Source organism: Chinchilla lanigera, unplaced genomic scaffold (genome assembly GCF_000276665.1).
Source record: "Chinchilla lanigera isolate Chin_1 unplaced genomic scaffold, ChiLan1.0 scaffold00064, whole genome shotgun sequence".
NCBI lineage: Eukaryota > Metazoa > Chordata > Mammalia > Rodentia > Chinchillidae > Chinchilla > Chinchilla lanigera.
In genome coordinates, this window is record NW_004955465.1 from 13,589,063 (window position 1) to 13,604,550 (window position 15,488).

The window sequence follows — 15,488 nt, forward strand, 5'->3', positions numbered from 1 at the left end:
CCACAATCTGAAGAACATGCGCGCAGGCCATAGAGAAAGAACATTTTGCCTGAAACTGAACAACACTGTAATAGCAAGCAGAAACACCAAAACGACACCCACGATTTGGAGGCAGACTTACTTACGTCGACAGGCACTGATTGGGATCATTCCCAGAATATCAGGCCCTGATCTCTGGTGGTCTAGGGCTTATATGGGATAAGCAAGCAGGAAGTAGAGACGCAGAATGGCTCGTCAACTGGGGATTGGTTTATACCATGTGCATCATAATGATCAACTATGCATCACAGGGACCAGCTGTTTCTAAAAGACAGAAGCAGCTGAACCTGGAACAGGAACTATTACCTGGACAACTAAGAAACTAAAATATACTGGCTGGGGAGGGCATGTTCTGTTACAACAGAAAGGTAGTGAAAAATGACTGAAAATCCGTCCCTGAAAAATCACCCAAGCATGGAGAAGGACAGCGTGTGGCAAAATTCACTGATAAACAGACATTGACTCTCAGAATTGTCCCCAAACACTAATCGAAACAACTGGGACAAATCTTGAAGTAATTTCTTATAAGAAATTCTCATCTTACTAAAAATATTCCCAGCCTTCATCACTGCGTTATCAGCTAAGGAAAGGCTTTGATAAGAACAGCCTGACCCTTAGTGGAATCTCATAATCAGTACCAAAGAGCCTCACCCAGATGATTGGACATTTCCAGGAAATGAAAAGGATATTTTAGGGGCTGGGGACTTAGCTCAGCGGCAAAGCGCCTGCCTGGCAAGCGCAAGGTCGTGAGTTCAGTTCCTGGTACTGGAGAAAAACCAAAAAAAAAAAAAAAAAAAAAGAAGAAAAGGATATTTCAGCACTGGGTTCTTAATTAACTCCAGGGATATAAGAGTTTTGTATTCTCTTAAAAGTGATGTTAAGGGGGGGGAAATTAAATGTTTTAATTTGTTTTACAAAATGATAACTGTGCTGGGGATTTAGCTCAGCGGCACAGCGCCTGCCTGGCAAGCGCAAGGTCGTGAGTTTGATTCCCAATACCGGGGGGAAAAAAAAAAAATGATAACTGCAATTCTAAAAAGAAACGTGGGCAACATAGTAAGTGGGCACTGAGTCATCCGAGAGGCCGGGAAGGCAAGTCCCTCCAAAGAGCGCATCGCGCCTGGCAGGCAGATGGGTCGCAGCTCTAATCCCAAGGCGCACCGGCCGCGAGCAGCACCCCAGCCCTGGACCACCTTCCGCCAGGGGCTGCGTACCTGGGTGAGACAACCTGTCAGCAGTTTACCTGTGTCTCTTCCGCAGGAAATAGAGGAAGGGGTCGCTTGAGAAACATCCGAACATCCCAACCTGGCACCCGCCATGAGTGGGTGGGAAACGATGGATCCCCAGGATCAGATCGTAAAGCGGGCGGACGTTGGACCGGCGCCTCCCCTAACCCCGCCTCCCCCAGCGCGCGGCTTTAACCCCAGATCCCTCCGGTGGCGCCTACCTCCCGAAAGAGGGCGGGTGCCGGGCAGAGGGCCGCGCCCCGCGGCTGCCCCGGGGCCCCACACCCGGCGGGCGCCTCTGTCCCGGACCCCAGCTCCGGGAGAGGCTGCAAACAGGAGCGGGTTCGCCGCGGCGCGGACCGAGCAGAGGCCCGGACCGCTGAGCTCCTCCACACCTGGTTTGCGCCCAGGCACCCTGCGCGCTCTTTCGCCGTCTTTGAGGAGAAAGCTTCTACATACAAATTATTGTTATTCTACTTACTGCCAATTCAAACAGACTGGCTCTGAAAACGTTTATAAGATTGGAGGTTTTCTTCAGCTTCCCTTATTCTTTTAGATAAATAAGTGCAATTTAACTTTTAAATATATGGCAAAAAAAAGACTAGGGTTATTTAAAATGGGACATAACCCGCCGTGGTGGCGCACGTCTGTAATCCCAGCGCTCGGAGGCGCAGGCGGAGTCTGGAGGATCCTGAAAATTGCAGTGAGGCCGGGCCAACCTGAACTGCATAGCGAGACCCTCTCTCAAAAAATATAAAATTAAACAAAACAAAACAAAATGCTAAGGGATCAGCAAATAATTTCCTGTAAATTAGATTTACTCCACGAAAAGTCAATCCCAGAATATTTACCATTGCCAGGCAAAGTCTTGAGTGAAGAAAGAGCCCCCACTAAGATATAAATCCAATATTTCCTTACAGCCCTTTAACAAAACAAATCCTTCCTCTAACTCTTAAGATGAAAGTAAAAACGTCCGATTATAGACATTTGGCCTGCATAGGGTTACGGCCAGTCTTAACACGCAAAAGCCGAGTCGTCGTCATTCCCACACCACCTGCTATTTTCCTGTCTCTCCAATTTTGGTAAACACCACCGGCTTGCCCTAAACTGAAGACAGAAGCGAGACTGGTTCTAGGTCCCTCGCCAGCTGACCCTGGAGCTGGGGAGATCCCCAAGGTCGGAAGGGGAGAGCTGTCCACTGCACCTGCCCTCCCAGTGTGCATCCAGACTGGGGCGCTGGACTGCCCACCTCCCCCATCGTGCCGACACTGCCCTGGGCCCAGCGCCACCATCCCTCTTGCTACCTGTCCCCTTGGCTTCCCAGCTGTTCCGTTCACGTCTCCTTGTTGCTACCTAGCTTTTGGGGGTGAATGAATGATCTTTCACACAATGTGGAACACATAACATGTTTTCCTAGTTATAAAGCTCCAATATCTTTCCTATTTCCAAAGTTCCTACTGTAATTGGGTAGTGTTTTGAATCCTAAGTACGGTGTTTAAAGCCTGCAGGATTTGGCCAGCCTCTCACTCCACTGCCCGGCGCGCTCTGGCGCGTTTTGGTTCCCTGCCTTCTCCCTGCTTCCCAGCCCCTTGGCTTGGGAAGCTTCACGCCTTCCACTCCGCCTGTGTGACCGTTGCTTTGCTTTCTACAGCAGACTCCCTACTGACCTCACCGTGTCACCCACTGTCACCTGTGCACCTAAAGGATGTCTATTTGGAAACAACTTTCCTAATTTCCCAGTTAAAATTAATTCTCTTCTGTGGTTTTTGTCATGCTACTTGGTGCATTTCCCATATCCCTTAATGAAATACATGAGCATATACTATGTGGTCTTTTTTGTTTCCGTGTTTCTCTTCCCCATTAGACTCTGTACACCGTGCATGGTGCAGTTCCCAGGCAGAAAAACACTTGTTAAAATACTGTGGAGAGAATGGATACATGGATGGGGTAAGGCATTTTTTAATTAAGCTCAAATTGTTTCCTGGTAGATCTGCTTCAATTTCTCATCTTTCTGAAACCATGAAATATTTTAAATGATCTGAAAGAAGATGGTCCAAGCTTGAACAATAAATCCTCCTGGGGGCTGGGGATTTAGCTCAGTGGCAAAGCACTTGCCTGGCAAGCGCAAGGTTGTGAGTTCGGTTCCCGGTACTGGAGAAAAACCAAAAAAAAAAAAAGGTTATTAAATAAATCCTCCTGACCACTCAAGGAATTAGCTATGTTTACGCGGAAAAGGAGAAGAAGACTGAGACAAGGAGAGAGAAAAAGATCATGTGAGTGGTCTCCATGCTGAAGAAGGGTGGGTATGAGGGTGTGAGGGGACAGAGAAGGGGCTGAAACACTGTTGGTGCAGGGCACCACCCAGAGTCCTGCTCTGACTCTGCCTCAGAGGGGGTTGTGCTCAAGCATCTTCTGGAAATCTAATATTCTTCCTGTGAAAATGGGAAATATAACCCAGATCTGCACTGCAAAAAGTGGAGAGATACAATCCTGATCCCCTATAGACTGATGAGTTAAGAAATGAGGTCAGGCCAGGTGTGGTGGTGCATGTAATGCCAGCACTCGGGAGGCTGAAGCAGGAAGATTTATGTGAGTTTGAGGCCATCCTGGACTACATAGTGAGATCAAGGCCACTCTGAACTACGTAGTGAGACTCTGTCTCAAAAAGCAAAAACAAGCCAACAAAAAGATGAGGTCAGGAAGCTCTGGTAGCAAGAATGTCCAAGTGTTTGCTCAGGCACGGGGGCAAATACAATCACTGCTATACCTCAGGTTAAAAGCCTCCCCCCACCACTCTCCTGAAATTCTGTGTGGAAACAGACTGCTTACAGGTATTGTCCACCACCTTAAACACTAAGATGGAACTCTAGCATGCGTAACATAGAAATTACTGGGCTGGGAATATAGCTCAGTGGCCCTGCACCTGCCTGTCAAGTATGAGGTCGTAAGTTTGATTCCCAGTACCAGAAAAAAAAGAAAGAAAGAAAGAAATTGCTAAGTCAGGTGGTCACTTCTTAATCTCTTATCTCATTTGAGAGCATTTTTGGCTCTCTTGACTACTCTTCTAAATACTTTGTTTGAATCCATCTTTATTTTCAAAATTTACTAGAGAATACTCATAAAATGGGAAAAAAATCTTGCAAAGACAGTTAAAAGGCTTCATAGTCCTAGAGATGCCAGCTGTTAAGAACTGGTATGTATCTGTTAGAGTATGTTTTATGTGTATGTCAATCAGTCTTCCACAGCTTGTAAAATTTCATGTCATCTTCATTGCTAGCATATAAAAATTAGAAATGCCAAGTAAAATTTGAAAATATTGAGACGTGTTGAAAACTTTTAATTTAACTCATAAAGATATACACAATGGTTGTATGTCTACTATATACACAGATATACATGTACCTCCACAATACCCCTTTGAAGATAACATGAAACTCTTAAGTTTAGTACCTTTATAAAATTGAGGCTAAAGCTAAAAGACCCACCCTGACACTACATATCTAAATGCTCTAAATCTATCATCTGAAACAAACTATACATACTCTTCTCCAGCCTACCTTTTTACCTTAACGGTGGAAAAACTTGCAAATTAATAAATAGACATCAGTCTTGCAACATTGGTAGTTTAACATTAAAACCTCTCCAACTCCTCTAAAACAGAATACTTCATTATATAATGTATGGTGAAGCAAACTATTAGTGTATGACCATTAAAAATAATACTGATGTCTATCGTTGCACTGTATGAGTGTTTCACACTAGTGTTGCTGAGAACCAGCCCGACACGGTACAGAGCAGGCAATAATTAACATAATAAACTGGAACAAAATAAATTGACAGTCTGTCCTAGGCCTACGTGTCTGCCTCCGGTTAATCTTTACGCCAACAGCCAGAGCTGAGGCCAGCAAACACCCTGTGAAGTTGTGGCACCTCAAAGCCCAGGACTTCATGCAAATGCCTTCCAGCTCTGTAGCCGCAGTTAGCAGACAGTCGGGTTACTAGTTACCCATGATTTAATCCTGGGTGCTTTTCCAAAAAGCACTGTTTCTCAATTTTTTCTTTTTTTTGGTACTGGGACTCGAACTCAGGAACTTGCGCTTACCAGGCACGCTCTTGTGCCACTGGGCTATACCCCTAGCCCTGTTCCTCAACTTTTGAATCTTGACCACATGGACACTAAGCTTCATGGTCTTCAGCCAGTCACTGGGCTTTGACTATCCTGGTTGCCCGTGTAACTAAAATATGTATTTTGTCTGTGTATTATTCTGTCTCGCATCCCTGAGCAGGAGATTAGTGGTCCTAGGCCAGGGCCCGACATAGTGTAGCTGTTTCTCTACCATAATTTTCTGAAGGGTTCTTCATTCTCTTTTTCCTTTTTAGCAGTGATGAGAATTGAACCCAGGGCCTCAAGTGTGGTAGGCAACTATTCTACCACCAAGCCACATCTCCAACCTTGAGTCTTATTGGTTTTAATAGACCTCATACAATTTTTTGTCAACTTGGCCAGGCTATTTACTTTCATGATTTCAGAAATCTAAAGTGGGAATAGGAAGTGGTAGATGATGTATTAATACCTTAAATATTGTTACACACAAGTTAGAAGTAGTTTCAAATACTGCATATTTACCATTTGACTCTCATCTGTGAATTGAATATATGTGGTAGTTTTTTTATTTTTTGTTTGTTGTTGTTCCCCTACAGGTTTGGTTTTGTTGACCAGAACTGGAGATTATTAATTGATAGTTTATTATTTATTGTATTAGTAGAGTCAGAGAAACTACAGTAACTTAAAGCGGCTTTCACAGTGCTTAGTATTGGCTACACAGATTTTCTAGGCAAATTTTAGTTACTGATTCCTTCATCACAACTTTATGTTTTTGAATATATGTGGTGGTTTTTTTGTTTTTTGTTTGTTTTTGTGTTCCCCTGCAGGCTTTGTTTCGTGTCCCCTACCCGCCCGCCTCCCCAGAGCCGCCCTGAGACTGCGGCCCCGGTAGCGGCCTGATCGGCGAGGTCCAGGACGCCGCGGAGACGCGGGGGACCGCCCGAGGGGCGGAAGGGACGCGACGGTGCCCGGGGGTGTTGGGATGAGCTCCGCTGCGGTGCCCGCGCGCGCTGCGCTCCACCGCGGGAGCCCGGGCCGCGGAGGCGGGTCCGGAGCGGGGCCGCGGCTTGGACCGCGCTTCCCACGCCCGGCAGCTGCAGCCCTGCGCGAGGAGGCGCGCGAGCGGGCGGCCCCACGGACGAGGTGGCCGAGAGGTTAAGGCGATGGACTGCTAATCCGTTGTGCTCTGCACGCGTGGGTTCGAATCCCACCCTCGTCGGCGCGTGGCTCTTTCATCCTGTTGCCGGGCTCCAGTGGGAGCGTAACTTTTGGTGGGCGAATTCCTTAGTCACCTCCCAGTGGGGTAATCTCCGCGTTCTTCCCTGTTCTCCGCTTCCTCCGCAGGCTTGCCCGCCTGTCAGGTTCCATCCCTGCCAGATCCTCCCTGCTCACAAATCTGGACTTGCTGGGATTCCCCACTAAGCGGAGAACTGAACTCCAGGGCCACGGCAGCACTGCCTGGCCAGTTCAAAGGACCTGACAGAGTCCTCTGGTCTATACACAAAACTAGGTGTCCCAAACTTTGGGACGCAACGAAGGCATTTTCAGACCAAATCTTATCTCCGCTGCAACTTTCATCGGTCATCTTTCATGCTAAATTTTCACCTGTTTATTTTCGAGTCAGGCGCTCACCGTGTTGGCCTGCAACCCCTGGGCTCGGGATCCGCCTCAGCCTCCCCAGTAGATGGGACACAGACGCATACCCCTGGCGTCCAGTTATATGCTAACTTTTAAACGAACCATTTATGGGGACTGTGGATCCCCATATTTGACAGGGCCAAGGGTGTCTGTCTTAGAAATGGGGTGGAACTGAAAAGAGCAATCCATGCAATATTCCTTCTTAGGACTGATTTCTTCCTGAGGAAGGCAAAGACTGTCAGTGCTGTGTAGTTTCTACTTGTGACTGGGCTGAGCTGTAGAGAGGAAAATGAATACCACATTCCATTTATTTACTTATTTTATTCACTTGTGTGCATGCGGGTGTATGTGTGTGGTTTGGGGGAGTGAGCCCAGGGGCTTCTCACTGAGCTACATCACCACACTCCTCCATCTTTATTTTATTTTTGTCGTGGGACAAGATCTTACTAAGTAGCTAAATTGCACAGACTGGGTTTGAACTTGTAATCTTCCTGCCTCGGACTCCCAGAGTGGTGGGATTATGGGCACGTACCAGTATGCCCCACTTCTTACTTCTGTTATTGATAAACACTGCACTTATACAATTCAAAAAGTATAAAAAGCTGCAGAGCAAAGTTATGCCACCAGTTACCCCTTCCACCAGCAGGATACCTCATGTTTCAAAGTATGGAAATGGGGGCTGGGGATTTAGCTCAGGGGCTGGGGATTTAGCTCAGGTGCTGGGGATTTAGCTCAGGGGCTGGGGATTTAGCTCAGTGGCTGGGGATTTAGCTCAGCGGCAAAAGCACCTCTTGGCAGGAATGGTATAGAGATTTTTAAAATTTTTTATTTTGAAAATATTCCAAGATCTAAAAGAAATTACAAACTAGTACTTAGTATCTCTTATCCACAATTTTAAATTCTAAAAACTCTTTAAGTATTTTTTCCAAAAAAACTGGCATGAAAATGCATCCGAGGGTAAATCCTATAGTAAACTAAACAGATTCTTTGTGGTTTGTATTTAACCCACTTAGGTTGACGGTCCATACACTGCATATTTCATCGCATAAAAGTGTTTGGTGTGCTCTGAAACCCTGCTGGATGTTATAATGTATGCATATCATCTTTATAAAAGAAAAAACAAAAGACTCGTTCTTACTGTTATAATAAAGTAGATCATGAGATTCTGCTAATATATGGATTATGCCATACCACCACTCTGGTTGGCACAACATTGATGAATGATTAACGGTACCTATATTTATTTGTACCAGTAATACTTATTTGGGATTTAGTATTATTACTAAAATCCAGACAACTTTTATAGCAAATGAGGAAGGAAAGAGATCAAATGAAACATACAAATTCCCAACTAACGGTGACAGTGGGTATCTCAGGGAACAGGACTAAGGAAGGTGAAATTATTTATTTTTATTCATAGTATATTACTTTTCCAAAACGTCTTTTTACACACTTTCAGAGGCTAATGGCCTGTGCTTCATCAGTTATTTTGTTTGTTTAGAGTTTATAAAACTGTACAGGGCCCAGTCACGCCTGAAATTCGAATTGTGAAATTCAGGTCATCCACAGCAGGATGGTAGGAAAGTGGGCGGATTCCAGATGAACAGGCCCTGGAGGCTCGATACCGAGACGAGGATCCTAGACCTACCGGAAGTGCTGCCGCCACGTTCGACCGGAGGACCGTCCGGCCTGCATCTTACAGCGAGGGCTCTGTTCCCGCTCCCTAGGCAACGCCCGAGTCTCAGCTCGCACCTTCCCGCAGGTCCAGGTCTCGGGACTCGAACCCCGGGGACCCTCCGGGGGCGGGGGGTTGAGACGGGGGTCTCAGGTGAGGCTAGCGGTGAGGTGGGGCGGGGAGGACCTAGGTGAGGCCGCTGGGGTGAGGGAGACCCAAGGGTCGGGCGCTGAGGGGTTCGGGGCGGGACGCTGAGATGCAGAGAAAACCCCAGCTCAAGCCAACGCGCAGCACATAACGCGCGCGCGCACACACACACACACACACACACACACACACCTCACACGTCACACACCCCATGCGCCTCCCGGATCTCAGGCATTAAGGCGGCTCTGCAGAAAGGTGCTCTCTTGGGTGTCTATGAATGCTCAGGACATTTTTACAAGGCATTTAACCTTAGGTAACCTACTGAACTGCTCTCCATTTAGTACCTAGGGGAACGATGATTACAGTAAAATGTCCGACGGTACTTGTCAGGATTAAATGTGGCCTTAGAAATCCGAAACTGTGTTGGAAATATTTGTTTGTATTGACGGCTACTCAGGTAGCGGCTGGGCAACGTGGAGAGTTCACAGGACTTGAAGTCCACCTAACCTTTGCTTTCCATAAGTTTATTGAAAATAGTACCATCCTTAAATGGTTGTCTTGTGGATTAATTTTTTTAAGTTAAAGAAAATATTTCAGTAACTGTTAGTTATTTTCATTTAGTCAAGAACAAGAACTTTATTCCAATTATTCGCTTTCTAATTTGAATTTTATGCAGTTAGTCCAAACTTATATCAAGACTTTCTGAGTCATCTGTGTGGTCCCTAATTCACGGGCTACTTCCTGCATGAACTTTTTTAGGTAAGGGGATTTTTTGTTCTTTTTTAGCAACACTAGGGATTGAACCCAGGATATTACACATCCGAGACAAGCTCTCTAACTGCAGAGGTATAATCCCCAGCCCATCCATACACTGTGTAAGGTGTTTGTTCTTAATACAGAGAAGCTAAAATGGAAAGAAAGTAAGAAATTGGCACAAAATCACATTACTGGTTTTGGAACCAGAGGCAAACCCAGGTCAGAGTAACTTAGAAGTCTCTGCTCTTTGTACATTATAACATTCTATTTTTTTCTGTTATATCCATCTTTTGCTCACCCATACAATTACTTTCAGTGAAAAGATTTCTGGTCTCTGATAACTGCTGATGACATTAATTTCCATCATCAATCATTGCCATTTTTCACTGCTTAGGAGAAGCCTCCAAAGGTGTGTTTTGAAGGGTGCCTTAACAGCCACTCAAGGTCAGGATGAATGCACAGGTTTTATCCCTGGATTTTCAAGCCCCGGAGTTGTTGGAAGAACTTGTGACGGTGAAAGTTGAGGCAGAAAGTCAGCTCCAAAAGCAGGAATCCAGACTGAAGCGCAATAATCCCCTAGCAAGGGAAATCTTCCGAAGGCACTTTCGGCAGCTCTGCTACCAAGAGACCCCAGGACCGAGAGAGGCTCTTACTCAACTTCGGGAACTTTGCTACCAGTGGCTGAGGCCACGTGTGAGCACAAAGGAGCAGATCCTGGAGCTGCTGGTGCTGGAGCAGTTCCTGACCATCCTGCCCGAGGAGCTGCGGGGCTGGGTGAGGGAGCACTGTCCAGAGAGTGGGGAGGAGGCTGTGATTTTGCTGGAGGAACTGGAGAGAGAACTTGATGAACCATACCCTGAGGTACCAAGGGAGGCTTGGTAGGGTAGGGTGCATATGTGGGGCACCAAAGACCCTCGCATCCTGGGCCTCGCAGCCCCTAGACTTCGGCAATAGGACCCACCTTCCCGCCCCCTCTTCCTGGAAAGTGTTTAAGACAGAAATGTCTTCAGAAATCAGATCTTGTTTCTTTGTCCCCAGATGGTAACTCACAGACACAGACAAGTCCTCTCCAGAGAGAAAGTGCCTCTAGGAGAGCAGTCATCACTGAGCGCTCAGTGCCAGCTTGCGGAGCCCCAGTTCACATATGAGCCTGACCAGGAGTTCCATCCTAGAGGAGAGACAGGTGAGGGACAGGACTTATTTGATGTTGCGTATTCCTTTCCTGCTCAAGCAAAATCAAACAACTCAGCTAGGGAAGGATGGGGTCAAAAGCCTCCTTACTACATAGCGGTAGCGCTACCCATCTTTGTCCTCCCCTGCTACAGGCTTTTCCCCAAGGACTACCTGGAAGCTCTCTGGACTCTGGCGCGTGCTATGTAAGGAAGCTTTCAGGAATCCCTGGAGTGGAGCTTTAGAGAATGGGCTTCAAGTTTTGACAGATGTTGCATATCATGAATTTGCCTCAGGGAAGCTGTATTACTGAATGGGTTACTTAACCAGTAGACCGTAGTTCTCTTATCTACAAAATGGGATTGATAATTACATTACATCTTACTACATTCTGTTATATAGGCTTCTGTAACAGAATAGTGCAGACTGGGTGCCCCAGACAACAGAAATTTATTTTGTCATGATTCTAAAGGCTGGCAGCCCAAGATCAAAGTGCTGTTGGGTATAGTTTCTGTTGAGGCCTCCCTTCCTGGCTTGTATGTGGCCCTCTTAATATGTCCTCACGTGGCCTCCTCTGTGTATGTACAGAGAAGAGAGCTCTGGTGTCTCTTCCTCTTCTTATAAAGACTCTACCTTACAATCTCACTTAACCTAGACTATCTCCTTACACTTGATCTTAGCCAAAAGGCCGAGAAGCGATAGACTATCTCCTTAATGACCCTGTCTCCTAATAGTCACATCCAAGGGTAGGAAGCCAGCGTATGGATTGTGAGAGTACACAGTATAGTTCATAATAAGCATGTGCTTTAGAAGATTGTCATGAAGATTAAGTAAAAACAATTTATAAAAATCACTTGGCATTCACTACAGAACATTCATGACAGCTGTTCTTGTTAGAAACTGGCAGTGTCATCTTTGCCAGTTTGGGTCTGCTCACTGGCATTAGAGGTCCACACACTAGCACTCAGGAGGTAGAGGCAAAAGGACTGAGTTTGATGCTAGCCTAGACTACCTGGTGAGTTCAGAGCCAGCCTGGACTGCTCAAAAATAAATAAATAAATACTGGCTCATAAATAAATAAGTAAATAATCCAAATATAGAAGCTTATGTAGTGAAGACTGCAAATATGCTTAGTGGCCCGCAACTGTGTAGAAGGGTCCACCGGGATCAGCCCTTGCAGTTTCCTTGTCCGTAATCTTGGTGGTTGTGGCCACCCCGGGCATACAGTACTGGGCACTTGGGCACGGCCCACTATCGGGTTAAATAACCCTTAGTTATTGTGGGCTGATCAGGCCCGCAATCTCCTGAGCGCGTGGACAGCGAAGGCTTAAATAAGTGAGATAGTGGAAATGATTTCAGGGCTCCAGGAGGGACTAACTCTCTTACAACTTCAGTGTTCTCTAAGTTTAGCCAAAGACTTCTCTGGGCAGCCCGTATTTATTTGGTTCTGAAACAAAGAAGGATACTCAAGAAAACTCAGGAATCTAGCAGGACCTTGGGAGAATTTTCCCAAGTAGTAATTATGTCAGTCAGGAGAACTACCTTATCTTTAGGTTGGTATTTATTGTAGGAGTGTGGATCCTGCAGCTGCAGTCTCCTTGAAGTTAATTGGGGTTGGAGCCAGATGTCCAGCTGTGGCCTTATCTTGTCCTTTGAGAAGTCACAGGCCAGTACAAGCCTCAGGGTGACCAGGGACTCACAGAGGTTTACTTGCTATGAATCCATTGCCTATCTTCAGACAAGGTGCCTAAGCTTTAGACAGCTCACAAGTAAACATGGAAAGGCAATTGGTTAATATTAAATCCTGCTCGGAGCCACTTCATGGTAGTCTCCAACAGCCCACACTTTCTCATTCTAGTTCTTGCCTCAAGAACTGGCTCCAGCTTCTGTCTGATTGTGCATAGGTAATAACTGGCATTACCTCTCTCACTGACTTCCTACTAACCTTCTGACAGTCTACAGGCAGGCCTGGCTGTTTTCATTGTCACCACCATATATATCAAAGTCACAGCTTCTTTCTCATCTCTGCTCTGGCCTCTATTAATTTCAGCTACTCTACAGATTATACAGTTAGTGTGGATTTCAATTACATGGAACATATCCTGTGATTTAAAGTATATTTATGATTAAGTCTGCAGTAGAGTATCTGAAGTCATCTGCAGATTGAACAGTTCTCCCTACAGGTATCAATGTAGGTGTTGTGTTACAAATTTAGGAAAAGCCAGTAATGCAAAGTAACATAACCGTGTTTGAAATTATAAAGCCCAGATTCAAGTTTCAGCTTTTCAACTTTTTAATGAAGCATACTTTACATCATTAAGTTTGAGTTTGTTTTTAAGTTCATGTATATTATTTTAAAAATCCAAATTGCTGGGTGTGGTGGTACATGCCTATAATCTCAGCACTGAAGAGGTTAAGGCAGGAAGATTTAGAGTTTGAGGTCAGCCTGGGCTATATAGTTAGTTCAAGGCCAGCCTAGACTATATAGCAAGACCTTGTTTCAAATACAAATATATAAATAAATAAGTAAATAAATAATCCAAATAAAAAGCTTATATAGCAAAAAACTTCAAGTTTTACAAATCCTATTACCTAGCAATAACTAGTCTTGTCAGTTTATTATTTTCTACATTTTTTTCTCTATATATACATATAAAAGAATTTTTTTCTATATATCTTCTCTGTCTGACCTTATATGTCTTCTCTACCCTGCTGCTGAAGTTCTTTAAAGAGGTGGAATGATGACAAGAGGTTTTGTGGTCAGTCACTTCATAGTGCAAATGAAATGCTTCCTGTTACGAAGGTTGTGGCAGTGGTAATTATTAAAGGTGGGCAGTGTCTTAGTTTTTATATTGTTTCCTGGTATACATCAGAGTGGTTATGATGATTGAGTGAAAGGGCAGTACTGAGCCTACTGGTCAAAGACATGTTCCTGTTTCTCAAACCTACTGTGACCTCCCAACCCCCACCCAACCAAAAGGAGGAGGAAAATCATGGGCTATTTGGAGAGGAGACCCAAGAAGGCTCTGTGCAGGTGTGTGCAGGACAAGACAGGTAGAGGTGGGGAGAAAGCCGGGTATACTGGCCAGTGGAGGAGGGTCCACTGTCCAGTGGGGCATCTTTTTCCTTAGGTGCCAGTGAGCTGAGGCCTTAATAGTAGGATAGGGTTCAGTTCTCTTTCTTCAATTCATTTATTTCATTCATTCAACAAACATTTTTTGCGCTAGTATGTGCCAGGTGTGATTCTCAAAGGTTTTGCTTTCAAGAAGATTACGTTTTAGGAAGAAAAAGATAATAGTAAGCATTAAACATAAAACATAAGGTGATATGTTAGAAGGTGATACATGCTGTGCAATAAAAAAATAGAAGACAAGGGTGAGAGTGCAGTGGGGCCATGTGCAGTGACACATGCCTGTAGTCCCAGATACTAAAGAGGCTGAAGCAAGGTCACTTGAACCCAGGAGTTTGAGAGCAACCTGGACAACATTGACCCTATCCAAGAAAAACAACAGTATAATGGATGAGGCATAGAGATTGTGGTATTAAATAGAAGAATGAAGATGGACCTCAATGAGCAAAGACTTAAAGGGAGAGCAAGGATAAACCTTGCTCTTAACTTGGAGAGTATCCCTTTGAGGCTCTCTACCTCAGAAGGGGGTTTTAGAAAGAAGCCACCTTGATCTTGACCGTTCCCTAGCTATGAAGTATTTCTCCCCAGGCCACATCCACATGGGGATGACTAAGCTACATGTAAGTAGGACGGCAGACTGGGGTAGGTGTTGACACCTTTCTGTGGCTAGACTTCTCAGCATTCTGTGAGCAGTTGTCCTTTCATGGGCTCAGGGAACAAAGCACACTTACTTTGTCTTTTTTTGTTTCAGATGAAATGACTGAGATTAAAGACAGAGAGTTGGTGCTAGGGAAAGACTGTCCACAGGTAGTGGAGCCACATGGGAAAACATTTCATGATCAGCCCTGTGCAGTGTCGCAGCAGGACCCTGGACATGAAGAAGTTGGTGAGTGTAAAGGTAGGGTGGAGAGGCAGTGGGAAAGCCACTTGGCAGATGGGCAGCACCAATGTGGGAAATGTGGGAAGAGCTTTGCTCAGAGCTCAGGGCTCACCCGACACCAGAGAACTCACACTGGAGAAAGACCCTATGAATGTAACGAGTGTGGGAAAACCTTCAGTCGCAGTTCTGGGCTCTTTAATCACCGAGGAATCCACAATATACAGAAGCGGTACCACTGTAAAGAGTGTGGAAAGGCTTTTAGCCAGAGCGCAGGTCTAATCCAGCATCAGAGGATCCACAAGGGGGAAAAGCCCTATCAGTGCAGCCAGTGTGATAAAAGCTACAGTCGCCGTTCATTTCTCGTTGAGCATCAAAGAAGCCACACAGGGGAGCGACCTCACCAGTGCCTAGCATGTGGGAAAAGCTTTAATCGCCACTGCAACCTCATCCGACATCAGAAGATCCACATGGTAGCAGTCCCCAAGTCACTGGCCAAGTTCTGAGGGGTAGGGTAAGACCAGAAAATGCCTCTTTTTTTCCTGTCTCTACTAAACATGTTTGGAACAGATACTGACCTATGGCCAGGAACTTCAACAAGGAAATTTTGTACTTTTGAAGCTGCTGCTTTCCCTTTTGTTTGCCACTTTCCTATTCTTATTTAGCTGCTGACCCTTATTAGTAATGTAATAAATGACACTGCTAAAGTCAACATCCTTGAAAAA

General features: G+C 45.4%; 1 protein-coding gene and 1 non-coding gene across 8 annotated transcripts; both read left to right on the top strand.

The window, feature by feature from the left end:
- The first annotated feature begins 6,507 nt into the window (after positions 1–6,507).
- On the top strand, positions 6,508–6,589 carry Trnas-gcu. The gene has a single exon. It is a non-coding gene; the product is annotated as a tRNA-Ser (tRNA).
- Positions 6,590–8,485: 1,896 nt separating this feature from the next.
- Zscan9 (zinc finger and SCAN domain containing 9) lies at positions 8,486–15,488 on the top strand. Of its 7 annotated transcripts, XM_013521791.1 has the most exons (5): positions 8,486–8,836; positions 9,507–9,589; positions 9,981–10,447; positions 10,625–10,769; positions 14,638–15,488. In XM_013521791.1, exons 3-5 carry the CDS (start codon positions 10,037–10,039, stop codon positions 15,267–15,269), a joined length of 1,188 nt encoding a protein of 395 aa, XP_013377245.1. In that variant the 5' UTR covers positions 8,486–8,836; positions 9,507–9,589; positions 9,981–10,036; the 3' UTR covers positions 15,270–15,488. The 7 variants fall into 7 exon arrangements, with proteins under 7 accessions (XP_013377245.1, XP_005399019.1, XP_005399020.1 ...); XM_005398962.2 differs by lacking the exon at positions 9,507–9,589; XM_005398963.2 differs by lacking the exon at positions 9,507–9,589 and having other exon boundaries at positions 8,486–8,776.

Bases quoted from the DNA above. Each gene is read 5' to 3' on its own strand.
- Zscan9 (XM_013521791.1), top strand. From the start codon at position 10,037: ATGAATGCACAGGTTTTATCCCTGGATTTTCAAGCCCCGGAGTTGTTG. The intron at 10,448-10,624 runs GTACCAAGGGAG...CTTTGTCCCCAG, and splicing joins TTGATGAACCATACCCTGAG to ATGGTAACTCACAGACACAG. The intron at 10,770-14,637 runs GTGAGGGACAGG...TTTTTGTTTCAG, and splicing joins CCATCCTAGAGGAGAGACAG to ATGAAATGACTGAGATTAAA.